At 37.5% G+C, this 26,627-nt stretch overlaps 1 protein-coding gene across 1 annotated transcript in view; it reads left to right on the top strand.

Annotated features, from left to right (window-relative positions):
• Nucleotides 1-2,523: 2,523 nt before the first annotated feature.
• TAX1BP1 (Tax1 binding protein 1) overlaps nucleotides 2,524-26,627 on the top strand; it is a gene marked incomplete at both ends in the record, with an annotated part of 47,214 nt that continues 23,110 nt past the window's right edge. The window contains 4 exons of the mRNA XM_079538285.1: nucleotides 2,524-2,700; nucleotides 14,786-14,888; nucleotides 15,863-16,050; nucleotides 16,787-16,945. Of these exons, the coding sequence (XP_079394411.1) occupies nucleotides 2,524-2,700; nucleotides 14,786-14,888; nucleotides 15,863-16,050; nucleotides 16,787-16,945 (627 nt within the window). The remainder of the gene's footprint in view (nucleotides 2,701-14,785; nucleotides 14,889-15,862; nucleotides 16,051-16,786; nucleotides 16,946-26,627) is intronic.

Raw genomic sequence — 26,627 nt, 5'->3', positions numbered from 1 at the left:
AGTGCATCTGTCCAAAAAAAAAAAAAAATAAAAAAAAATTGAGTTTAAGTACAAGGAAAGAGAAGATTATTCTTTACTTATTTGTCCTTTATACACTGTATGAATCACAAACATATACAGTTTGCTTTAACTCCTACCTAGACATTTAGCAATATAAATAATAATTTAATATAGAAATATGACTAAATCATAACTAGTTCTCTTGACTGAATATTATGAACTGAGCACAAAAATCTTAATTTCAAAACTCCCAGTATTTTCCACAAAGTAGCATCATAATGACAGTCAGTGAAAACAAAACTATTTGTCTCATCACTGTTTATACTTCTCAGATACTGACTGTGAAACTGAAGTTCTTGCAAAGTCAGAGCCCACAGCAGAACGGTGTCTTGTGACTCTTAGACAACCCTTTATCCCACCATGACGTGCAAAGAGTAGTGAGAAGAAATGGAAGGTAGAGATAAGACAGAATAGTTCTCCCCACCTCCTCAGAAGTATGTATGACTGGTTATTGCACCAATTTTGTTTATCACTAAATAAATTCCTCTGTCTTAAGGAAAAAAAAGTCTTGCACACATACTTCTTGTGTCTTCTACCTGAAAGGAGGTACCTCTTTTATCTCACTCCTTGGTGGCTCAGAGACAGGCATAGGCCGGGAGCTTAATAGCAGCAGCTTGCGAAACAGGAGCTCGGGTGACGCCAGCACAAGCGTCTGCGCTGCGCGCTGCCCAGTCGGAGCGGCGCTCCCCGCCTCCCGCGGGCACGGCCGGTGCTGGAAGTGACGCGAGCGGGCGGGGCTGCGCGGCGCTGATGGTGGAGGCCCCATGTTGATGTCCCCGGCGTCCTCCGCGCCTGCCTAGGTAAGGGGCGCTGCCTGGCGCGGCCGTGGGGAGCGGGCAGGCTCGGCATCCCTTTTCCCGCCGGCCCCCGCCACCCGCTGGGGCGGGCAGAGACGTGAGGCGGCGGGCGGCGTCGCTGCGCCACCGGGCGGCCCCCCCCCCGACGGGTGCCATGGGCCGGGGCAGGAAGGGGCCGTGCCGCGGGCGGGGGGCAGCGGGGCTCCTTTTCCCCGGGCGCGGGCCGGCTGCTGAGCGGGCGCTGCTGAGGGGTGGCCGGCGCGGACAGGTAGGGCCAGGGCCGCGGCCGCGGCTGGAGGTTTGAGGGTGGAACCGGCCTGGCCTCTGCCTTTCCTGCCCGACGGGCTTTTCCTCATCCCGTCCGTCTCGCCTGACTGGCCGTCTCCCGTGAGAATCGCTTGTCACGCCGCTAGCGAAGCCCAGGCGTAGCTCTTCTTCCTCCTCTTCCTCCTTTCTATCGCCGCGAGGTAGGCGCGGACCCGGCAGCCGCTGCCGTACCGCCGGCTGTACGGGGATCTGCGCCCCAGAGCCGCGCGTTCGGTGCCGGGCGGCGGTCATCCGGCTGGTCCGGGCGGCCTGTGCAGGCCTGGATACGGGAGAGCCTCGGGCTGCAAGCCAGAGCAGCCTGCAGAAGTCGTTTCTACTTTGTAGCACATTCTTAGAATAAACTTCCTAATTTTTAAGGAAATCTATTTTAAAAAAATTATATTCTAGTGTTTCTGTTACCAAGGCACTTAACGGGTGATGAAAATTGACACAGTTTGTTTCATTTCATTGCTTAGCTTCAGATACTGAAGCCGTTCTGTTTCTTTTAGGTTAGTAGAAGTTGTGGCTTTATATCTTTTAATAATTTGAAGAGATAGACCATTATGGTCTACTTTTGAATCATCTTGTGGTGCTGTAATTTTTAGCACAACGTATGCAGAATGAGGTGGTGAAGGGAAAGGCTGATGGAAAGCTTTTGCAATCCGACTGAATTAGTGCTAATCCGTCCAACTGCGTGCAGACTTGAATGACTGCGCCGTCAGTTCAGTCCGTTGTTGTTGGTGATGTGCAGGACTCAGGGGTATCTGTGTTGAAAGTGGGTACAGCAAAATGTGCTTCCAGGCTGCTGACATCAGAATAGAGGAGAAATCTTTTGAAGAAGATAGGGGAAAAAAAAAAAAGCTGTTTAGATAAACTTTCTTCTTTGTTAAAATGTCTTAAAATGAAGCTTTCTTACTTTTACTGAGTGGGGAACAAAATTTTATTTATGAAAATGCTGTCAAAAAATACTGAGAAGTACAGGTTTCCCTGAAGCATCCAGAATCACTAATGACATTTAATTAAGTCAGAACTCTGCCTCATTTTCCCCCGCTTGTATTTCCTTCTTTCTGGTACTCAGTATCTGTGTTATAGCAGTGGGGGTATTCACTTAAGTGGTGCTTTCTCTCCATCTTGGTTTCATCACTGGGATGACTGCCTTTTTTCGTTCTGAGAAGTGATTGTTTTGGAGTGAAGCTGAGGCAATGCGTTTTGGTGGGCTTGGACTGTGGCTGTCTGTTGTCAGACTAGAGGAGTGAATTGTTTATTTTGTCTGTCTGATATTTTTCAAATGGATTATTTTCTAACGTAGTTCTTCACTATGTTGAAGTAACAGCTTCTACAATTTTGTTGCAGATCAATCATGTCATCCTTTCAAGAAGTTCCATCTTCAGCTAACACTTTACAGACTTCCAATTTTGCACATGTGATTTTTCAAAATGTGGCAAAAAGTTATCTTCCGAACACACACCTTGAATGTCACTACACTCTGACCCAGTTTATCCATCCTCATCAAAAAGACTGGGTTGGTATTTTCAAGGTAGGTAAAATTTGAACTATTTCTGTTTTTTACATGTTCACTGTTCACTTGTTCACTGTTTCACATGTTTACTGGTTCATTTAACCAGTTAAAAATAATGAAATCTGAAAATAATAAGAACTTTCTCGTAAGTGTAAGAGGAAGAATCACAGTGTATTAGTTAACTGCTTTTAGAGTCTGAGCTTTTACAATGAGACTGGAGTGATAAGCACAAGTGTGCTGAAGTAAAGGGGAGCTATGATGTGGTAGAGAATTAAATGGAAATGATTTGGGAGGGGGATTTTTAATAATATATTCAGTGACTGCTGTCAGTGAATTGTGTAAGGGAGGCATTAACTACAAGCAGGGTGATTTTTCTCTGTTGGGAACTGGTTAAAAATTTATGCTTGTATTTTGATTAACTGGTGTGTTTTGACAAACAGGAATGTGACTGAGCACGTTTGATATTTAGTGAACAGTGTGAATGGAATGGAAGAAAAGTCAGAAATTTAGAGAGTGCTGTTTAGGTTACACAAGCATTTTGAAATTATTTAAGCGTATCCTGAGAAATGAATGTTGTGGTTTTGTGTGTATCAGTCTAAGCGAGAAGGCAATTAGACAGGTTCCTAGAAATACAGATAGATTTGTTTTAAAAATGCAGTGCAAAATGTGAAACTGTTTTTTCAGTGACTGCACTGACTCTGTGTCCAATCTACAGATATCCTTCATTTCATTGTCTGTGATGATAGTTTCATAAGCTATTGAGGTTTGAGGTTTTTATTCTGCTTTGCCAATTGCGGACAACAGAGCTTAAGCAATTGACTGAGAAACACGTAGAGCTGACAGAAGGTAACACGGCTGTAATGCAGCTTCCCTTTTACTTATTTCTTTTCTTCCTTCCCTTCATGTCAAACAAGCTCTTGTGTGATGAACAAAATCAAGGAATTGATGTCAGGTTAAGTCCAGTGTTCTGGGAGTAATTTATTATTAGTGGGGAATTCCACAGCTGAATTTCTAGTCCATCTCATTCTCATCACCACATAGGAAGGAAACATCGCGAGATGGGGAAAAGGATGAAAATTGTTTTCTGTTTGTCACTACATGTTATGAACATAATTTCTTTTTATAGTTACAGTACAGTGAGGTAAATGAAGCCAGCTGTCCAACTGTATCTGTGCTTATCAGTATATATGTATGTGAGTAATGCTTACAGTAAACAGTTCATACTTCACTGCATTTTCACTAAGATTTTTTCCTGTGAACATCGTGGTGTTGATGGTTCTAATGTGCACTACTATTCTACTCTAGGGGGGCAATGGCTTCAGCTGTATTCCTTCCTGTGTTTGCTCATCTGGTTCACTAAGAACTTTTTTCTTACTGTGTTGAGCAAAATTTATAGCTACCTCTTTCAATCTGAATGAAAATCATTAACTTAGAAGTCAAATTCTTGAGCCAAGTGATTTCTTCAGTCAATACTGTATCCCTGTGTCATCCTACTTGTTTTTCTAGTCCAGCTGTTTATGCAGCTGCACAGCAAAACAGATCAGAGAAATGATCTGACTGAAAAATACTATTTCTTGTGCCCCAGCTTTTACCATCTTGTTTCCCAGTTGGTTTTATTCCTCAGTTTGATCACTGTGTGATGCAATGGACAGCTCTGCAGTTGTCACTGTGATGGAAGCAAGTGGATTAGGAAAGTGGGGAGGGGGGGGAAAGGTTAAGCCTGAATAATTGGCATGGCTTCTTGGTGTGGAATGACAATATAAGTTCATTTTTCAGATCTTTCCAGAATTCTCTGAAGAACAAGTAGTTCTAGAAACAGAAACAGATTTCATATAACAATTCTTGGATTCTAGCTTCTGAGTTTTAAAGTGTTTCCTTAGTTTCCTCATGTCAAATGGCTGTTTTTATTGCAGATGCAATTGCATGTGTGTAACTTATTGCAACTGTGCTCATTTGTACAACTTATGTGAAAAAGTGAAGTTAAAAGTGGAATCCTTTGTAGGAGCCAGAGGTTAATTACAAGGCTTGCTGTCCATGTGGTTATTTGTTTTATTAATTTATGAAATTTATTTGCTCTTAGTTTTTTCAGTGTTTTTTTTACCTGGTGTGTAAAACTTACTGTTTGTGTTTTTTTAACACCTTTGCACTTTCGTGTTTTCGATTTTCTATGGATATTCAATTTTCTACTGGATATTCCATTTTCATCACGGAGTATGGCATCTATTTAATACTATGATACTGTAATGAATTCAGTGAAAAGTACCACAACTGGCTCCTTCATGTTTGTGGTAGTTTATTTACAGATATCTTCTTCTCAAGGGTATTTTACAAAGCAGATTAAAATAAGGAGCCAGAGCAAGATAATGTACTACCTCACTGTTGTCAACAGACATATCAAAAAAGTCTTCTTGGAAGGTAGAACAGGTCTAGAACCTCAGTTCTAAGCTAAAGATTTATGCCACACAACATTATTAGAAAGAACTAAAAAAAGTTCCCAAACATGCAACAGTTCTGAAATTTAACACTTCCCTGTACATGCTGTAGATGCAATGTTTGGGGTTCTTGTTGTTCCCAGTGTGATTTGAACTGCTTGTTTTTGGTGTTCTGTCATGCCAAGCAAAAGGAATTTCTTGCTGATGTTGTGCATAGACAACTCTCTTGCAGACAATTCCATTAATGCAAGCACACAGTGTTCATATACTAAAAGGGTAACATTGCATATGCAGTGAGTATGGTATGGCAGGATATTTTAGTTGTACCAGTTTTCTTACAAACTAGATCTGTCTAATGGACATACATGTTGAACTATACCTTTGGCAAACATGTGGGGGCAAAAAGAAGAGCAGTGAAGACGATGTTACCCTTATCTTGTCATTTGTTTCAAAGTTCTAAGTATACAGTCTTTTTATTTTTTTGTATGTATCTTTTTTTTTTTTCTTCTCTGTTCCCCACAGGAAATTTTTGACTGAATTTCCCAATCTGCTGTTATTCACTACTGCTATTTCTTTTCTGCTATTTTGATGTTCTGGTGGGTCATTTGTGATCAAACACTGGAAGATCTTGATCAGTTTTATCATGCTTGTTACCATGGAGGGAAAAAAAAAAACAAAAACAGAATAAAACAAAGCAGTTTTACAGTTTGGTGTTGGCCTAGTGCTTGGTGTGTGCTTCCTTAGCTTGAATTCCTCTTTGTGCTATTTTATGGGAACTACAATTCGAGATCTGCTTTCCCTCTATAAGGGATTCTGTGCAGAAGATCTTGATGCTCCTACAGTGCATGAGGGGAGAAGGCTTATTGATCCTGGTAGGTTTAATAGCTGATGTGTACTCCCAAAGTGATCCAAGCTCAGTGTCCCTTTCTTCTCCTCCCTTACTGTTTGATGAGCTGAAATGTGGAAAAGCCCTTAGGGTAATCCAAATTGAAACCTTTGAAATGGGGGAAGACAATTAGTATGTGTTCTACATCTGTTTGCAAAAATTGACTGGCTAGTAGGTGGTCCTATTCTCCGGATGGGGAAGTCTACAGTTTGTTAGTTTGTTCTACAATAAAGTGAAAAAATCATATGGCCACATGATATATATATATATATATATATATATATATATATATATGCATTATTAATATATAGTGTCCAGATTTGCAGAAGTGTTTGGAAAAGTGTTTGGCTTTTAGGAAGAATTGCTTTATGCCTCCATCCAGAGCATATGTGTGCAAGTTGGCCTGGCAGATGTTCAGTATGCAGTAGATGAAGCTTTACTACATGTCTCAAAAGCTCAGTGAAGTAACTTTATGGGCATGATAAGGTGTGTTGCTTCAAGAGAGCAGAATGATAGGTGTATGTGTTTGTGGCATATATTGTAATAATATCTAGGTTTCTGAAGATCTAATTTTGCAGAAGCCAGCATGCTGGAAGGACCTTTGATATCAGGTGGGAATCTTACTTATTTTAATATAATGGCTTCAGTTATGCTTCATCATTAACTAATCAAATCTTTTCTGTTTCTTGGATCCAATAGTAATAATACATTTTTAAAGCAATCGACATTGCTGTTCTGATAGGATCTTGACTTTAATTATAGATGGACTTTTGGTATTGACTGCCACAATATCTGCCAAGAGAAGAAAAGGAAATTCATTCTTAATGTTTACATTTTTTTAATATCCGCAGTCTAAAAATGATGGTTTGACTTTCCGGTAGCTTGAAGCATGGAAAAATGAATAACCAGGGTTGGGAAGATCTTGAAAAGTTATTTGAACGCAAGAAGCACAGGCTTGCTCTGAACAGGTGCTCATTATTTAAGAGGTCATACCTCAGCTACTGTTTGTGCATCAGTGCAGTATGTGTGTTATGTGCAGATTAATTCCTGTCCCTTCCGTGCACTGATTTATAGCAAACCTTGGACTTTACTTGTCTGTGATCTGTAAAGAATTGGTGGTAGATTGACAGAATGGCTAACAGATAGCTTGGTTTTTGTGTTGTGGCAAGACTATAGAAATGCTTTTTTGCAGTCTTCTGGATTATTTATTCTCCTTCGAACTTTGAACTGCAAATACCAGCACAACTTGTGTGAGCAGTTTCAAAGTCCTGGTTATGTCATGGGTTGATACGCTAGATAATAATTACTTCCATATCTGCAGATCGCATTATGAAGTATAGGGCAACAGCTGGATGTGTTACTGACCACAGTCATATTGAAGTACATTTTTTTTCTGGCACGGAGTCATCACTGCACAGCACAGCATGGTAGATACAGGAATGTGTAGTGAGCAGTATGTCCTGTTTTTAAAACAGTAGGGAAAGAATTACTGAAATTCAGAAGGTTTCGAGAATTACCGTATCCACCAATAATAGTGACTCTCTTTCTTTTTTCCTTTGCCTTCTTTAGAAGGACATATCTCAAATAATAGAAATATCTCTTACAAATAATTCTAAAAATAAGTCAATTGTAATGTGATTCAGTTTCCTCACTAAGTTTACATAACACTACTTTAGTAAGAAATTTTCACGTTCAATTCAAAGTGTCATTAATTTTCTAGAAATATTTGCTGTAATATGCTTGTGTGTTAAAAGAGGCAAGTGACATAAAATGGTCAGTAGCTAGTGGCAATTTTGAAATAAAAACGTTGTGCTAATATTGTTTTAGTGAAATGTGGTAAATTAATATTTTTACTTAAACCCAGCCACCTTTTTTTTTCTTCATTCGTCTCTCTTGAAGTAAACAGTAACTTTGTTACTCTTTGATCTGTCATAACATTGCCTTGGACAGTCATTTACACCTGTATCAGGTTTTCTTTCAGAGTGTTCACATTGTTTCTGTATTTATTTTGATTTATACGTAGTATGAGAGAAAGTTGATCATATGGTCTAAGCACTCTGTCAATGTCACTTTCACATATTCTTCTGAACTATGAGATAGAAGTACAACCAACAAGAGATGATAATAGGTTGGGAACCTGATAGTACCTTGATACAGCAACAAGTACCATATGTTCTCAATAGCCTGAGTTAAAAGGTTGCCTGTATGTGTTTGTAACATTCAGCAGAGATGGACAACTTTGGGGTTTGGGCATGCATGTGATTTCCTTCTTTCAGAAGGAGTTCACTGTATACTTGCAGTACTGAAGAGTACTTTGTCAAATTATATTCCAAACTGCATAGTTTCCTTTCCAAAACAAAAAGGAATTCATTTTAACTCCGATAGTTCTTTTAGAGTTGCATCATATTATGTATTTACTACAAATGCCCTTTTGGGCTTGTCAGTGTTGCTTCAGCTGAACAGGTCTTTCCTGGATTTGTTTCTTTGATCAGTTGGCAGTACACGTGCTGTGTAGTTAGGTAAGTCGCTATGCAATGGAGCAGAGTGAAAGGTGCTGTTCTTGTGGTTGATGAGAACTGTTGGAGGCCAGTGAAGAAATGACTAAAGGTTCTTGTGCTGCAGTGCTTCTTCGAAGCAGTCACGCTTGAGATTGAGTTGAAATGGCACAAAAAATAAAAATAAAAAATGTATTCATTCTTCGCATTCATGTAAAACTCAAGAAATAAAAAAAGGAAGTTTGAAAATACTTTTACATTTTAAACACTGTGCAGTTGTAAGGCAGACTTCAGAACATCATCTTAATAATCAGATGCAAGTCAAAAGAGGTAAATAAAAATAAAATGGTCATTATTTTTCCTCAGTAGCTCAGCGTAGGCATATGGACAGTTCCCAACTGTACTGTTACTTTTTTTTTTTTTCTTTGCTTCGTTTGGTTTATTAGTCAGCTGATTTTCTTCTTTTTTTTCCCCCTAGCTTCTTGGTGGAAATGTACTATGGATAAAACATAAATATGGGGGGAGCTAACGACAGAGAGGGCCATTTTGATGAAAAAGGGACTTGTATATTCAGGGCACAGAAGAACCACCTTTAACATCTATATACCTATAGAAGGAAGTGCTGTGTGGTATGGGTGTTGCGGACAGCTGAGTCATCCCCATCAGTCCAGTCTGACTGAAAAGTACTCAGTGTTCATCACTGTGAGTTTACTAAACTTTGGCATTTCCACCGTGACTACAAAACTGGTTATGCAACTAAAAAGTAGTTTATGATGTCTTAAAATGAAAAAAGCCCTTTTGCTCACAAGTAGCAAGTAGAATGAACGGTTTGCTCTATAATGGCCTATTAAAGCTTTCTGTTTTATGAAAAGAAAGTGAACTATGTGTGTATTGTTTGAGTAACACATTGCACATGGTAATGTAATCTGAATATGACACTTGTAGGAGACATGATGTTTGGCTGTGTATTTTGTGTTTGGCTTGAAAATGTGGGTAGAGATGGTTGAAGTAGGATTTGGATTCCGAGCTGTTAATTTGTTAGCGTGTGGAAATGAATGCTGAAATGTGTATACAACTTGCTGTTTTGAAAAAGGATTTCTGAGTAAAGTTCTTGATAATTGAAAGTACAGAAAGAGGCTAGAGAGGTGTATGAAGTACTAGGTTAGCAGCAGAAACTTTTTCTAATTCTGCTTATAACATGATTTGTCATATATATGTGTGTTAGTTTAAGGGAGTTGCATCATCTAAGTCTCGTTTTCTCTTTTGGCCGAGAAATAAGAACATGAATATTTCCAGAGTTTTTAACGTTGAACAAAGAACTTTGAGAGCCACAAAAATGATCCAAAGGATGGAACACTTCTCCTGGCTGGGAGAGCTGGGGCTGTTCAGTGTGAAGAGAAGACTCCAGGGAGAACTGAGAGCAGCCTTCTGGTATCTGCACAGGGACTGAAAGAAAGAAGGGGACAGACTCTTAACAGGCTCTGCTGTGATAGGACAAGAGGAAATGGTTTCATACTTATAGAGGAGAGTCTTTAGTCTTCTACAGTGAGAGTGATGAGGCACTGGAACAGGTTGCCCAGAGAAGTGATGGATGCCCTGTCCCTGGAGATCCTCAAGGTCAGGCTGGACCAGGTGCTGAGCAACTTGATCTATCTGTAGGTGTCCCTGTTAAATGTAGGGAGTTGGACTAGATGACCTTTAAAGGTCCCTTCCAACTCTAAGAATTCTACGATTTTCAGTTTTCAATGAATTCCTTAAAAAGCAGTGGCATCATTGCAGTCTGTCAGTGCACTGGACATTGGATGGTGAACTTGAGGTCAGAGTTCATGACAAGTTTTGTACGTAGTTTGACTGTTTATTCTTTTTTTCTAAAATTCAGAGGGTTTTGTGCCAGAGTTCTTGTGTGTTTTATAATGTTTCTGTGCTTGAATGGGAGTATTGTATTATTTGCCGTTGCTTGTGCCATGATTTTGCTTTAGAATTGCAAACTGTGACTTTTCTATTCCTCTTTGCTCTCAGGAAGTTCCACAGTGCATTCTGGTGAGATTTCTCATTTCAGATTTCTGGTGGGAATCACGTACATATCTGCTAGTGTACACTTGCTTTGCACTTTGGAATTTTGGGTTTATGTCAGTAGTTGAAGATGCATTTTCTTTCTTTTTCTTTTTTTGTTTTTTTCTTAAATGATGTGAAGTTACTTTCATTAAGGGAATCCCACTGAGTTCTGGCACGACAACAAAGTCTGTAGCTATTTCGATGTAGATAGTGTTTTGCTTGATGGTGCTTTCATATTGAAAATCTTACTCTAATTTTTTATATTTTTTAATAGAAAAATAATTGTTTTAAAGATAAAGGTCCCAGACTTATAACATCTGTTACTTTTCTATTTATTTTCTTCTCAGCATATCATTACTTTGGTTTTACTCCTTGTTTCTTTCACGTAAGGAGTAAACCTGTGGAAGTACAGATTATCGTTGTTTGATAGGAAAAACGTGGAGAAATGTTACTAACTTTATGTCTTTGCTGTACAATAACAACCTTCTCCTTTCTTGTGTAACTGTGAGGATTATGAGATTTGTTCATATTTTCTTCCTTGCATTGTCATGTTTTTGCATATGTAATTCCTAGCAGGGAAACCTGTTTTCTGAAATCCCATGTATGAAAATAATCATTGGGAAATCTGCTCATGCAGATAACCTTGCATGTGCCTTGTTAGGAAGTAGCTGGTTTCTAAGAATCAGAAGAGTATAAGATAGGAGCTTTGGTAGGGGAAGTGGATGATAAGTGACCAAAAACAGGGGAAGTTAAGGGAGAAAATAAGTGCCTGGTGAACTTCCCAGGGTATTGCCCGCTGGCTTGTGATGTGTCGCAGTTCTTTCTTTACCAAGAACCACATACTACGTGTGAAAATATGGTACCAATGCAGAAACAGGCCAGAAGAATTGGTTAATTTGCCTTCTATGTACTTGGTCTTTGTATTCATAGAATCATAGAATGGCTTGGGTTGGAAGGGACGTCAAGGGTCATCAGGCTCCAACCTTCCTGCCGCAGGCAGGGCCACCAATATCACATACTGCACCAGGCTGCCCAGGGCCTCATTTTTTTGGTAATTTGGAATTAAAATTTCAAGTTACAAAAAAAAAAAAAAAAAAAAAAGGAAACCAAGTTTATGTACTTTACTATTAGAAATAAAATATTCACAGCCTTTTTGGTTTCAGAGTAGATTATTCAGTTTACATATCAATGTCTGGTTTATTTTTTATTTTTTAAATACTTCAGTCTGGGAGGAAGGTTCAGTTGGAGGCTGAGTTGGACACCTAAAGGGGGGATCATGAGAGGAACCATTTTTTGGATTTAAATCCACTGGATTTTGCTCCCTCTCTTATGTTTTCTGGAGTGCTTGATTATCAGAAGGAATTATCATTTTACTCAGGAAATCAGGATATGTATGTGTGTTGACTTTTTTTTTTTTTAAATTTTTCTGCTTTTTTCCCATTGTTTTTAAAACAAAGAAAAACTGGAGCAGTCTGAAGAGATTGAATTACTCTGTTCAGAACAAACAGGGTAAAGAATTTATTTCCCTTTTAAAATTAAAACAAACAAACAAGAATCAACAAAAGTCCCCCTTCCTCCCCATAAGGCCACTTATTGAGAATCGAGTTTCTACATATAAAAGTTTTCTATGCTGTAGGGCAGCAAATAATGGTATATGTTCCTTTTTACAGAGGTGAAAGCAGCTTCTGTGAAGAAAGGGGTACTTGCATCTGAATTAGATTTGAAAAGATGACTAATGTGAAAAATTGGCTGAATATTTTTCCTGTGGATGTTTATTACAGAAAACTTGCTTTTGTCCCCCCAAGTTACCGGAAGAGCTTTTCTTCCTATTTCTGAAATATTTCACAATGTGGGAATAACAGCCCCAGGTGATCTCATTTCACTTACGCCTTTAAAAGTTCCTCAATAGGGAATATCAGAGAAATCTTCAAAACTTGGGCTAAGAATAGGCTTAAAGTAGAACAGTTGGTTCCATTTTGGTGATTGTGTCAAGTCAGTCCAACTTCTCTCCTACGAATATCACCTTAAAAATGCTTAGTATTAGCAAAAAGAAGATCTGATCTGTTTTTGCTGTCGTTCACCATTGCTTTTTATTAACATCTCAGAGCAGTGATCTTTTGTACTTTCCAAACGGTCAATGTTGGCACATTTCTTAATACAGAGTGAAGTAGTACTTCTGTATTAGACAGACAGCTATGGAACTGTGCCTTCAGAATTCTTTTTACTAATTATAATTATCTTTTGTGTATACTACTTGAAATGTTAACTATATAATTACCGTTCAATTACTTTACCCACATAAGCAACTTTTTCTCTTTTTTTTTTTCTTTTAGCAAACAACTTCTTAAAAACAGTTCTTAGTTCTTTCAAAATACACTGCTGCAATCTATCCCTTATAAAGGAAGATTTGGAATGATTCAGACCTCTACATTTAGAAGGCTTTCCTATTGGAGTAATAGAAATCCTGTCTGGCTTATTTTTTTTTTTTTTTTTTTTTTTTGTCTTTTACCTTTTTTTTTTCTTCTCCTTTCTGAAATGCAGATAAATTTGTCCCTTGTCTTTCTTTATTCCAGGACACCATACCCAGTTACTGCAAAAGCAGTTGCTTCTTCTTTTTGTCCAGGTTTTTGATACTTTCTCCAGCGCAGTGGAACGTGTTATTCTTCACTTCTGCTATGCTATTATTGTTCTCTTAGTAATACACTGTGCTTTGTAGTGACTACTTGCTTTGGGTTTCAGGCTTAGATGCTGAATGCTACAAACTTGGGGCAGAGTGGCTAGCAAGCTGCATGGAGGAAAAGGATCTGGGGAGATTAGCTGACAGCCGGCTGAACATGAGCCAGCTGTGTGCCTGGGTGGCCAAGAAGGCCAATAGCAGTCCTGGCTTGTATCAGAAATGGTGTAATCAGCAGGAGCAGGGAGCTGATCGTCTGGCTGTGTTCAGCATGGATGAGGCCACACCTCGAGTACTGTGTTTTAGGCCCCGCACTACAAGAAAGATATTGACGCCATGGAATGTGTCCAGAAAAGAGCAATGAGGATGATGACGTCTCTGGAGCATGAGTCTTATGGGAGCGGCTGGGGTAAAGGGCTGTTTAATCTGGAGGAGGCTCAGGGAGACCTTACCACTCTCTACAACTGTCTGAAGAGAGGTTGTGTTGATTGGCCTCTTCTCTCAGGTAACAACAGCAGGACAAGAGGTAATGGCTTTAAGTTGCACCAGAGGAGGTTGAGGTTGGATGTTAGTTAGGAAAAAATTCTTTTCAGAAAGAGTGGTGACTTATTGGAACAAGTGCCCAGGGAGTCTAGGTATTGGGGTCATCATCCTTGATGAGGTACTGGAGTCATCATCCTTGGAGATGTTCAAGAAGCATGTAGATGTAACAGTGAGGGACGTGGTTTAGTAGGCACGGTGGTGAATGGTTAATATTTGGACTAGATGAGTGGTGTTTTCCAAATTTAATGGTTCTACAACTCTATTTAAAATATGTTGGAATATATTTCTTCAGGGGAGAACATTTCTTATTTCAAGGATCTGTGGTCTTTATGAAAAACTGGAAAACTGGCATATCAGGGAAACTGCACTAACTAAGCTGAATTAAGTTTCCATGCATTTTATCTTTGTCCTGCAGATATAGCATATTGTGTGTATGGAAGAGTGACATGCTGATCATTAGTGTTGCAGAAGCTGTCAAAAAAAAAAAAAGTGCTAGCTTAAGCCTATGAAATTTTGCCTTTTCAGTGGAGAAAAGCTTTTATTTCATTTCTTCTTGTTTTATGATCAACCTGTTGAATTGTGGACATAAAATAGTGAGCATTGGCAGAAGCTGCACTAGGAAAATCTCACTATAAGCTTCTGAATTAATCTTTTTATATTTTCAGTGCATCTTTGCAGAAAAAAAGTAAATGCATCAAATAGGAGGTTAATGTATATTGAAAACTGTATGGTGTTTTAATTTATATGGACCCTTTTATTACCTTAGTCGCATTTATTGACTTAGGTAACAAGCTTAATAAAATTCATGCTAAATCTTTGACATGCTTGTTAAAATATTCCTGATTTGTAAACATTGTTAAGTATCTTTTTATTTCATGTTGAATGAGAAATATGTGTATTATGGTATGTTGTAAAGGCCAAGCTGTGATATCTTAACTGTATATAGTATATTTTTCTGCTTAATATTTCTCTCTCTTTTTTCTTTTTTGTTTTGTTGTTGTGGTTTAATTTACTTTAGGTTGGTTGGAGTACTGCAAGAGATTATTACACGTTTCTGTGGTCACCTATGCCAGAAAATTATGTGGAAGGATCAACTGTCAACTGTGTCCTGAACTTCCAAGGTGAATTTAAATAAAGCAGTACCTGCCTGTATTTTCTGGCTTCCTCAGTTTAAAAAAAAAAAATTAAAAAAAATCTATATTAAGGTATTTAGGGCTGCAGAGTAGTTCTAGATTTTTTAAAAACATATGTTGGAAGAGAATTTTCTGTGTCAGTCTTCTGCGTGCATTTTTTTTTGCTCCTGGTGTGAAATTCATTCTTGCTTTAGATAAAGGAAATTACTTTAGATATCAAGGAAATTGTATGAGTAATTGTGTGAATCATTATATTTTCACATGGTAATTGGACAGTGTTCACAACTGATGGAAAGAGAAACTGGAAACTATCCAAAGTGATGCAATTTAATCAGTGGTGAGGTGTTTTTTTTTTTTTTTTTTAATCTTGGCATCTTTTAATGCATTGTGGCTTTGCACGTGTTTAGTCTGTGGACTTCAGATTCTCAACTCAAAGTAATTCTTTCAGAGAAAGAAGGGATAAATAAAGTAAATGATGGTTTATTGGAAGTTCACAGTTTCAGAGGACCTTTTGACAGAGAGAGAAAATTGCTGAAGTTCTTAAGGGAAGAATAAGGAGGAAAACAGAAAATGGTACACCACTCTACGAGTTTATACTGTAACTACAATTTCAACACCATGTGGATATCAGATCCTTTCGCTTTCCTTCCCACTCTCAGGAAGATGTGGTAGAACTAGAAAATAAACAGAGCAATGAGGAATATCAAAGTTAAGAATCACTTTCTGTATTAACAGTTACATAATCTACTCATTATTGGCTGACTATGTAATGGGAGTCAGAATTGGGAAGAAGGATGTCGTTTTCCTCTTTACTGTTGTTATTGAGTGCGTCTGTACTGTAACACAGATAATCAGAATGAAATTCCAAAGTCATGTGGTCTGATATGTATTTTTACATGGAGACTTGCAAAATAGGTTTACTTGTGTAGAGTGTTTCTTCAAATTTGAATTTATTTTGATAGGATATTACCTACCAAACGATGATGGAGAATTTTACCAGTTCTGTTATGTGACTCATAAAGGAGAAATCCGTGGAGCAAGCACACCTTTCCAGTTCCGTACATCTTCTCCTGTTGAGGAATTGCTCACTATGGAGGATGAAGGAAACTCTGATATGCTAGTTGTGACCACAAAAGCTGGACTTCTTGAGGTTTGATTCAGTGTCTCTTAAATATTACCAATTTATACATTCTTACATTTTATATGTACTTACATGTGCACAAACATATGTGATTTGGATAGAATCTTGAGGAACAGGCCAGGAAAATAGATATATTTCTGGTTGGCTTTTCAGTTTTAGATTGGAGTTCAAAACATTTACTTGTTAAAGGAATCAATACTTAAACAGGTTGCAGGTACAGCATTGCACTCAGCATAGGCTGCTTGTCCATTGCTGCCCTCTGTGCTCTCCAAGTAAAAGGACTGGGGCTGGGGTGGGGGGAGAAGATGTCCTTCATGTGAATTTTTTTTTTCCTCCTGTTTTTCCTGTTTTCATCCACAATTCCTCCAACACTCTGTGTGTGTGGGTGTGTGTGTGTTTACACTAAGCAGTTGTTTTGTCACCAAGCTGTTTTTGTCTTAATTAGCTCTTCCCAAGTGACAGTAAATATACAGTAAAAGCACCTCACTTAAAGAGGATAGAAGTGTATAAATAAAGATGTTATAAAAATAGCTCTGTAATGGTATTGTGGTGCTGTAGTGTAATGGTGATGTAATTAGAGTAGTGAAACTTCAGAAATTTGGGAAAAAAGATAAAGCTGTAAAATCACCTAGACAGAAGATGAATACTTAGTGCTTGTGCTCAAATGCTGGAGTGATTTGCCATTCTCTTAATGCATAGGAATCGGGGGGAGAAAAATTACTAAGATTTCTTTTGTTTTTAACAGTTCAAAATTGAAAAAATAGTAAAAGAAAAAGAAGAGCTACTGAAGGTTACTTCTGTTCTGGAGAAAGAAACGGCACAACTCCGGGATCAAGTTGAAAGACTGGAAAAAGAACTTAACCTTGAAAAGCAGAGATGTGACCAACTGCAAACAGAGCAGAAGGTCAGTTGTTTTATTGATTATAGCCGACTCATAATGTCTGTAATCATGTTTTTTCAAGAACTGGTTGAACTGGGTGAAAATCAGCTCTCAGAACCCCTCAGCAGTTAGATAGACATTTACACTAGAATAGGTCAGTTCCAATTAACCTCCTGCCACTGTTCTTTTTGTGTCGTAAAATGGTTAAAATATTTAAGCTTTTTGGTACCAGGCATGGTAAGGTAATCGATGACAACTGTTACCAGATGTTTAACATTTAGTTGTGGAATTCATAGTGGAGAAGTAGTTGACAGCTTAAAGTTTGCTTGTGTTACCTTAAAATGAAGGATGGTCTTTCAAATAACTCTCATTAAGGAATAGTTACACAGAATACAGGGTATTGAAAATGGGAATATGGGGTACTGAAAATGGTAATAAATAAATAGTAAACTTTAGAAAAATGTTGGTATTAAAATGAAGATCCAAGTCTTGGTCAGGAGAAAATTCAAGAATGCTGCTGCCAGAACATGCCAAGAGTGAAAAGTTTGGCTTCTCTAAAACATTTTGCAAAGATCTAATGATTCTGAAACAGAAAACCAGAGAAATGAAGTTATAGTTGTAATTGATAATTGAAATATAAATCTAGCCTGAACCAAAGCTAGCTTAATTTGGGATTCTACACGTGGTGAAGGGTAAATGTATACTATAGCAAAGACACATGAAAGTTGAACTTGATATAAATAAGCTGCTGGTTTTTGTTTTTTTTTTAAACAACTTTTAGGAGAAAATTAAAAACATGTGGGAGGGAGGTGGTGACATGGACAAATTTGAAGTAATGAAGCCTATATAATTTAGCTGTAGACAGCAGTTAATAGGCTATTTTGAAGTACTAGTATGTATATGTCAACAGTTCTGCATGATACACCTTTGGTAGAAAGGAATTTGTTGAAGGAATTTGAGACATCATAGTTTACTGTTGTTTGGTCATAATGTAGTGAGCTACAGTGTTAGGTAAGGAAAATGGCAATGATTTAGGAAAAAAAAAAAGTAAAATTTATTAAAAATAATTTTAATGTCAAGCACATGGGAGGGTCAGTTTAACAAGACCAGAATTAAATACTTGAAACCATGCATTTCACCTATTTGAAAATCAGAAGCTTGATCCGGAAATGAGTGAGCAGCTACCTTGATACCTTCCATTGTTATTTGAAGTCCTTATTTTAAAAACTGCTTGAAAAATTGTCAGTTCCAATCCACATTAGATCCAGAATGCATTTTTAGAACAATTTGTCAGATGGGATTTTGACAGCTGTCTAGTGAGAGTAGCTTGGAACAAAAATGTGATGGTATTTCTCATGCTTAGCTGTGAATTCCTATAAACAAAAGTAATTTCTCTTAAGATACCAGAACTTACCAGTTAAAACATTCCTGAAATTAAATTCTATTTTTGTATTTTGTTGGAATGGTGATGCAACATGAAGAACTTAGTGCTTCTATTTTAGCTGAGCAATAACTGAAAGTCTAATCAGTGGTTGATACAACTCCACCTATCTGGAATCCTCTTGTGTTTTCCTAACTCATGCATTTATTTTGTCTCGTGTAAGTCTTTGACCCTTCTGTTATTTTATTTTTTTATATTCTGCTTTTTTCTTTTAGGAGAATTTCTGCTCAGTTGAAACTTTTGTTCAGCACATGTCTGTGTATACATGTATACGTTCCTGTTTATATACATAAGCAGAATGTAAATGCAGTGTTACTCTTGAAAATTAAATTTGCATCTGCTAAATCAGATGTGGCAATTTAACTTGTTTGTCATTGGAGAGTTTAATAAACAATACTTTATATGCAGTTTTCTCTCAAACCTTTGAAACCTTCCCTTTCTCTTTCCTCATTTTTTCCCTACTCCAATACAAGAACAGGTCCAGAGGTTATATGATTTATCTTTGCTGGGAATGCTGTGCAGTGGGTTAATGGATTGACTTAAAGATTCTTGAGCAGCAGTTATGCAGCACTCAGTTCAATTACAATGACTTGCATGGTTTGTTTGAAATAAGTGAAGTCAGCTTATCTCCTCAGCTTCATGTGACACGGATAATTGTTATTGGCAGGAAACCTAAGCAGTTCATTAATGCATTTTTTTTGTAAGACCACAAGGGATAAACTTGAAATGTTAAGTAATTAAAATGTAGTTATTTTATGTAACAACAGAATGAATCTCCACCTAATGCTTAGCATAAAGTAGGTGATTTTGTTTTAGGTCTTTTTTCTCTTTTCCCCAGTTAAGTTTAAGAATGGCTATTTTAACTAAGTAGTTTTGTAGATTCGTTCTTCTTTTATTCCCAGTGCTTTCTTGTCACATGCATGTAGATTTTCAGTTATACCCTAAATATTTGCTACATGAAAATTTTTCAACTTTTTTCTATTTTATTTTTTAAAATGCTTTATTTATTCAGACAAAGGTTTAGATATTCAGAGTTCTATTAAAAAAAAAAAACAGCTTTCAATGTACTTCAGAGTATATTAAAGAAAAACAGTTATTAAAATGAAGTAGCCCATATAAGAAAAATAGAATTATTGTAAAAGCTATGTATCATTACTTCTGTAGTTTAAAAGGAAGCTATAGGTGACAGAAATCTTAATTTCTGTTAAAATAAACTTATGTTTTACTCTTTATAAATTTTACCAGCATTTTTTTTTTTCCTTTTTGCAAATACTTCCATCAAGACATGCACAAGTAGTACTTCTAATTAACCAAAAAAACCTTGCTTAGTTTTCTCAGGGCAAATAATATGACTATCTGAGCTAATATTCTCATCTTTTGATCAAATACATTATTAAACAGCGCCGTATTAAACTAGTCTGTAAGTACTGGGTTGGGGTTGGAAGGGACTGCTGGACTGTTGGAGATCACCTGGTGGGGACAAGGATACCTTCCCCTAGGTCAGGTTGCCCATGGCCCCATCCAACCTGTCTTTGAACACTTCCAGGGATGGGACATCCACAGCTTCTCTGGGCAGCCTGTCATTGTCTTGGAAATTCTCTTGGAAAGAATTTCTTGATTACAAATCTGAATCCACCCTGTTTTAGTTAACAACTGGGATTCTCTTGTCCTGTTGCTACAGGCCCTGGTAGAAAGTCTCTCTGCATCTTACCAACTTCCTTTAAATATTGAAAGGTCACAGTGAGGTCTCCCCAAAGACTCCTCCGATCTGAACAACCCCAACTCTCAGGTTTTTTTTTATCACAGGAAAGTTGTTCCAGCCCTCAAATCATTTTTTGTAGCCTTTAAAATAACTGAGTTGAACAGAGTTTGGATTGTGTGACTAGGTGTCATAAAATATAAATTATCTTACTGCAGTACAGTGCAACAAATAGGAATGAAACTAGGGATAGAAAAGCTCTACATTTGCAATTTGAAAATGATTTGCTAAAGCACAAGTCTCTTAATGTCCCCTTTTTATTCATATTTGTTTATATCCCCTTAGGATAATTTCCCCTTTTGTTGATACTGATTTTTTCAGTCTTTTGTTTTCAGAAATAGCTCAGGGGTTATTTGGAATGAGGAATGTTCATTAGAAAAAAATGATTTCCTAAAATGAACAATGTCACAGTTCCACCAAACTACTGTTTCCCTCCTACTCTTAATTACTGCTCTTGCATGCTTAGTTACTGTTACAGAGTTCTGGGCAGTGGAGCCATTGTCCTGTGTCTGCCTTTTGACTTGTTGGGATGCTTTGTATGTTGTTCTTTACAGACTGTTTGGGGGTTTCCTATGCAGATGTTCATGACCTGTGTGGATGCCTGCCTGTGCAACCTGTTGTAGGGTAGCTGCTTTAGCAGGGGGAGTTGGACTCAATAATCTCTTCAAGTCCCTTCAAACCCCTGCAATTCTCTGATTTTTTTTAATTCTATGAAAGTATTAGGAGAAAATACAAGCTAAAGGAGTATTATGTCTTTTGAGAACTTAGTATACCAAATTAGAAGTATTCAGATGTAATATAGTCAGTGTTCCACAAAGTCTGACTAGTGGACTGTATGCACACTTGTAAGTGAGGCAGAGATCTGCATTTCTTGAGTTTTAAGAGAAGGTGAGTCCTTGTGTTTGTATTACTCTCGAAGTCACAAAAAACTACCAATTTTGGTTTGCTAAGAGTGTTCTTACTGCTCAGGAGATAGTCTTCAGTTGCCTTCTAAGGAGGGGGAAGAAAAATGAATTCAAGGCATAAAATGACTGTTACTAGAGTTGTTGGAACTTGCTTTTCATGCAAGTCTTGCATGCATAGTGCTCCAAGTCATCTCCTGTTTCTAAAGGCTTCTGTTTTAGGGTTAGCCTTTTCTTTTATGTTGGAGTGGAAAAAAAATCTGTGTTTTTAGTAGCACTGTACACAGTGGTTCTTTTAACCTAGTTTTCTTAGATTTTCATCGTCACTATCACAGGAAGAGAATACTTGCATGACACCAAGATTTGTGTTAGCCACTGTTGGCGCTTAAATGCAGTGTGTGCTCCAGCACCACTGTTGCTTTGCCTACAGAATTCCCGGCTCTGCTGGCAGTTGGATAGGCCCAAGAGAAGGCATTCAATTCATTCAGCAGTTTTGTATATTAAATTAATATTTTGCCCATCGTATAGAAAAGGCAATGAACTGATGTGTGTTTGCGTTCCACAGTAACACAGGGCCAAACTTCAGCAAGCACTTCTCCATGTGCAGTGTGCTATTTTTCACTTAGTGAGTCACGAGTACACAAAGCTGGATGGATTTCACATAATATTTTGACAGGCTAGATTAAACCACAATACTTCTTTAATTGATGAACATGATGTTCTGTGGCATGGTTGTTGGTGTGGGTCACTGTGGCTGTACCTCTGCAGCCTATTTTGTGCTGATTAAACCATTCCTACACTTTTTCCCCTAGATTATATGAAATCATCTGTCAAAAAGTTTAACTGCCTGCTTCTAGGTGTGGGGATTCTGAAATACTGGAAATATTTTAGAAATATTGGAAATATTTCAGAAATGTCACATCTTTTTCTGACTGGTTTGTTGGTATTTTTACTGCTATGATGTTCCTTGATAATAGCATTTTTTTAGTTTTGAATCATACTATATATACAGCTTGCAATTCTAGTAATACAACACTGTTAAAATGATGATGCAATTAGTCACTATAGTTGTTTTATTTAAGGTGATGCACCATAGGTATGTGGTCACCAGAACTCTTTCAGGTTGCTTTCAACATTAGAGTCTTTGCTTTTGTTTCCTACTGAAACCACTTGTTCACTGGTACATACTCTGTCGTGAGAGCTGCATCACTAAGCTGCTTTTACCTGAAAGGTAAAAGGAAAGCTGAAGAACATTGATTCAAAAATTGATTGCCTCTTCATATGTGAAATAATAACACAAATAAAATACAAGTATTTCTAGTATTTATCTTATACATTATAAATATAAAAAATATTCCTGAACGCATGCTTTTTGTGGAGTTTTTTGTGTTTGTTTTGTGTTCCCAGTTTTGCACGTACTGGAAGCATACTCTCTGGCAGCAGTGCACGTATCTTCTCTGCTAAGGTTTAATATCACCTTCCAGAAAAGAGGAAGCATACAGCAGTTATAATATCAGTACTTCATTGATTTGCTCTTTTGACACTGCAACTATTCAGTTTTGTAAACACAGGTTTTCTGTATTTTTGCAGAGGGCACCTTGTGTGTCAGATCTTTTGCAATCTTTTGTCTCCCTCTAGTGGGCAAAGAGTACTTCTGATTTCTTTAGTGTTAGATTGGCTTTAAATCTTATTCCTACACCAGTGGTATTCCTACACCTTTAACTTCAGTCAGAAGCAACAGATATAGGAGTTAGCAGCTTGTTGTTTGACCCTATGAATATCTACAAAGTGCTTCCATTGTGACACGCATAAAGAGAGGCAGAATGTGTACATAAAGTACATAAAGTGAATGTACTAACTGAATGAACTTGTTCTTTCCCCCAGCTGTTTGAAAGTTTATTTCACTATTGAGAAGCGAGCTAATTCATCTACCTGGTAGGTTTTTTTGATAGGATACCCATCCAAACCCAGATTCTCCTGAAGTATGCATCTGCCTAGTAGCTTTTTTCAGGAAAGAATTTTATTCAAATGTTAGGGTTCTGTTTGAATTGGCTTCTGAAACCATCTTACAAGGGGAATTTCTCTGGTTAGACAGCGACAGAATGCTGCTGTGCAGTGTGATCAATCTGCAGTGCAAGTACCTAGTTCAGAGTGCATGACTAAATTAGTCAAGTATTTTTTCAGTGCCTCTTTAAATTGAACTGTATTGTTTTTATATACACTACACACCCTGCAGGCTAAAGATCAGGGAGATTCGTTGTTTTAAAACAAAACAAAAGCAAAGCAAAAGCTGACTGTGTGAAATAACAATTTAAAGATACAAATCAAACAATCAGAATTTGAATTGTCACCAGCAATTATAGTAGCAAAGGGTGCTGTAAATGTTCTGTGAAAACACTGTCTTATTGATTCAGTGATGGTTGAAGAAATACTCGTACATAGAACAAACTAATGTAAATCTATTTCACCGAATGAATGGAGATACTCCTAAGTGTTTTAGATAGGTGTCCTACCTGCACTTAAATTCAGAGTATGTATTTATGTGAATGACTTCTTGCAGCTTCTAGTGAAGTTACGAGGAAGTGAAGAAATGCCTGTGCTGCAAACTCGGTGTGTAAATGTTTGGGTTGTCTCCTGGAGAAGTGCACGCCTGCACTGTTCATGACAGTTGCAGGATGACTGATGTTCTGTAGATGAACTTTTACAGAGTTGGGCCTTACTTTTGTACAAGGAGGCACGTAGTGTTCGTTCTGTTTAATAATGTTAGTTGAACTAACACTTTAAATTACTACTGTATTAGATTTTGGGTTAGAAAGATTTGAGTGTTCACAGCAGTATATCTGTTGCCTGTCACAGTGATTAAGATAAAGACTTAATGACATAGAGTTTGTTTGAGATTGGTTTACTGTTTTACTTCGCTGAATGATTAACTTTCCTTTTGAAAATGGTTTCATTTCAGAATGTTTGGGGCTTGACAAATATTCAGATGGATTTTTCAGTGGCTGTTGGGACTCCGTGTTGTGTTCATCGCTTGTCCTTTGAGGTAGTTTAGACAGGGTGTGATGCCAGCCAGGTATCTCATATGATTTTGATGGAGTTATTATGATGCCAGTGGGCTAAACAAAAGGCTCCTGCAGATAATCAGATTCCTGAAATTCTCATGGAGTATGAAGCATAATGATTCCCCAGACATAAAGTTTCATCCAAACAAATCGAAGCAGCTGAAACTTGAAAGATGTTGCTAGCTTTTTCTTTCAAATTTAAAAAGTAAATACGGATATTAGTGTGAATCTGGTGAAATTACCTCTTAGCTTGAGAGTTGCATAGCTCACTTTTAAACTTTAGTTCTTCTTTTGTAATGGATGTAATTTCTAAAAGTAAAATAAAGGCTGTGGGAACTAGCCATTACTCAAAGATGAATAGTGTTGTTAGGGATTAGCTTTTAAAAGGTTATTGGGGGTGTAACGCGTTTGTGATCAGGATACACAAATGTAAAGCCACTGATGTATAACTCAGAAATTTTTTGTTGATGTAATACCTCTTCTTTTAGCACCCTTTTACAAGAAAGAATAAGTGAATGACAGTGTTAAAATGGCAGTTTTTTTTGCAGAGGGTGGGATAGATTTTTATGTGATTATGATGAAATCTTTTTAAAATTTTAAGTCTTTTGCCATTTTAGAATGACAGCAAAAAAAGATTTTGGGTGCAGTATCTTCAACTGTCTGAAAGTACATCAGACTTTTCAACCTGGAATTTTGGTTCTTGGAAAATAAATTCACTTGGCAGCTGCCTCGCGTTTTCTTTGTTGCATTTCTTTAGTTAGACTCTTAGAAGTTACAGTAGCTTTTGTCCTGGCAACTTTTGTTTTGCAGCAGTGACTTCTGTAACTTCTGGCTGTTTATTGTGACCCTTGTGATGCAATTTGCTTCTCCCTTCCATGGGTAAAACTGTTGCAACTCTTGGAGGTGGGGGGACTGCGTTTGTAAACTGGATTAAAGAGAAGATCCAATGTAAAAATAATTTTTCAAACAAGTCTTTTTGAAGCAGTTCACTAAAATGATTCATGCTTTTGCTGTGTTTTTCTTTTTGTTAAGTCATTGGAAGAAAAGGTAGATTTATGGCCATATCAGATAAATTAAGGTAAATTAATCAGCAATTTAATTATCATCTTGTTACTGGCAGTTGTACATGTTGATACATTTATTATATTCTTCCACTTCAGACTGTGCCTAAAACAGAGTCGACCTTTACCTGTAAAATAGTCAAAGAGCACTCATTTTAAATTTTATAGGCACTGGAACCACTGCAACCGGAGTGTATGGAACTGGGATTGCAGCATCTAAATTGAATTGCTAAGAATTCTGTAAAATAACAAGTCATCTCTAAAAATTAATCCTTTCTTCTTTCAAAACTGTAGGCTTTAGTTGTATCTAAACACGTTTATTAGGTGAGAATCTGTTAAGTATGGAACTTTTACATTTTAATACCAGGTCCCTTTAGAATAACTAGCAAAGCAGCATCAATTGTAATGCTGTTTGTGGAGTGTATTTTTTCAGGCCATTAATTCCTTTTAATATATGTTACCTTTGGCAGCCTGTTTGAACTGTTTGTACAGTTTGTATATATAATGTATCAGATTAAATTCTTTTGAAGGCACTTGGGTTACAACAGTTACAGTTATGCCAAAGTGGTGTTTAGAGAAAACACAGATATGCATTGAAATAGGCTTTTTACTATACTAGACTTTCAAAACAGAGGTGGGTAATTAGCCTCCACTGCACTAGGGAAGGACAAGCAGTTATAATGTGTTGTTGCTGTTGGTTATATGGCAAGTTTTACTTGCAATACAGGCTTTAATTAAAATATCCTGCCTTCATTATGCCAAAGTACACACGCTTCTGTTTGCGGGAAGCCGATAGCTCTTCAGAAATAGCCTTACAGAAGTTGTCGGTCTCGTTGAAAACACTGTTGGAGGACAAACATTGTATTCATGATCCTTCCTCCAAATTCTTAATTATTTTAAGGCACGTTATAAAGCCAGTTAGATTTCAGGTAGTTGGAATGGATTGCTCCTCTTCACTTTTAATTGTATCTGTAACAAAAACGAAAATCTACTTTAGGTGCTCATTTAAGGCTCAGGAAGTGTTTGAGACATCAGTTATGTATGCCACCCTTACAATTCACTTCCCCTCTTGCTTCCCAGATCATCATGTCCAAACCTCTGTTTAGTTGCTTGTAAAAGCAGGGCTTAATTACACTTGCGAGCAGCATATTTTTGACAATTAATGAGTAAAACCAGTCCTCATTATATTTTATTGTACTTAAAACGTTGTTAGTTAAGTGGAATCTGTCCAGTAGGGGTTCTCCATGAACTCTGGTTGGTGTGTTTCTCATGATATAACAGTACGGTTTTGTTGTTTTGAGGCATTAAGTTCTGTTTAAAAATGATGAACAGATGGACTGGTGCTTTTATCTTCCAAATGCATAGTGAAAAGACAGCTTGTACCTTAAACTCTGCACAAACATTGGAAGTTGTGCTGGAGTCTCTCATGTTGGTCAGTCTGCCTTGACCTTGTTTATGTTTTGATTCCTATCACTGGCCTG

The sequence above is a fragment of the Tetrao urogallus genome (genome assembly GCF_951394365.1).
Source record: "Tetrao urogallus genome assembly, chromosome: 7".
Taxonomy (NCBI): Eukaryota; Metazoa; Chordata; class Aves; order Galliformes; family Phasianidae; genus Tetrao; species Tetrao urogallus.
The sequence above is the reverse complement of the archived record's forward strand: the minus strand, read 5'-3'. Positions and strand labels throughout refer to the sequence as shown.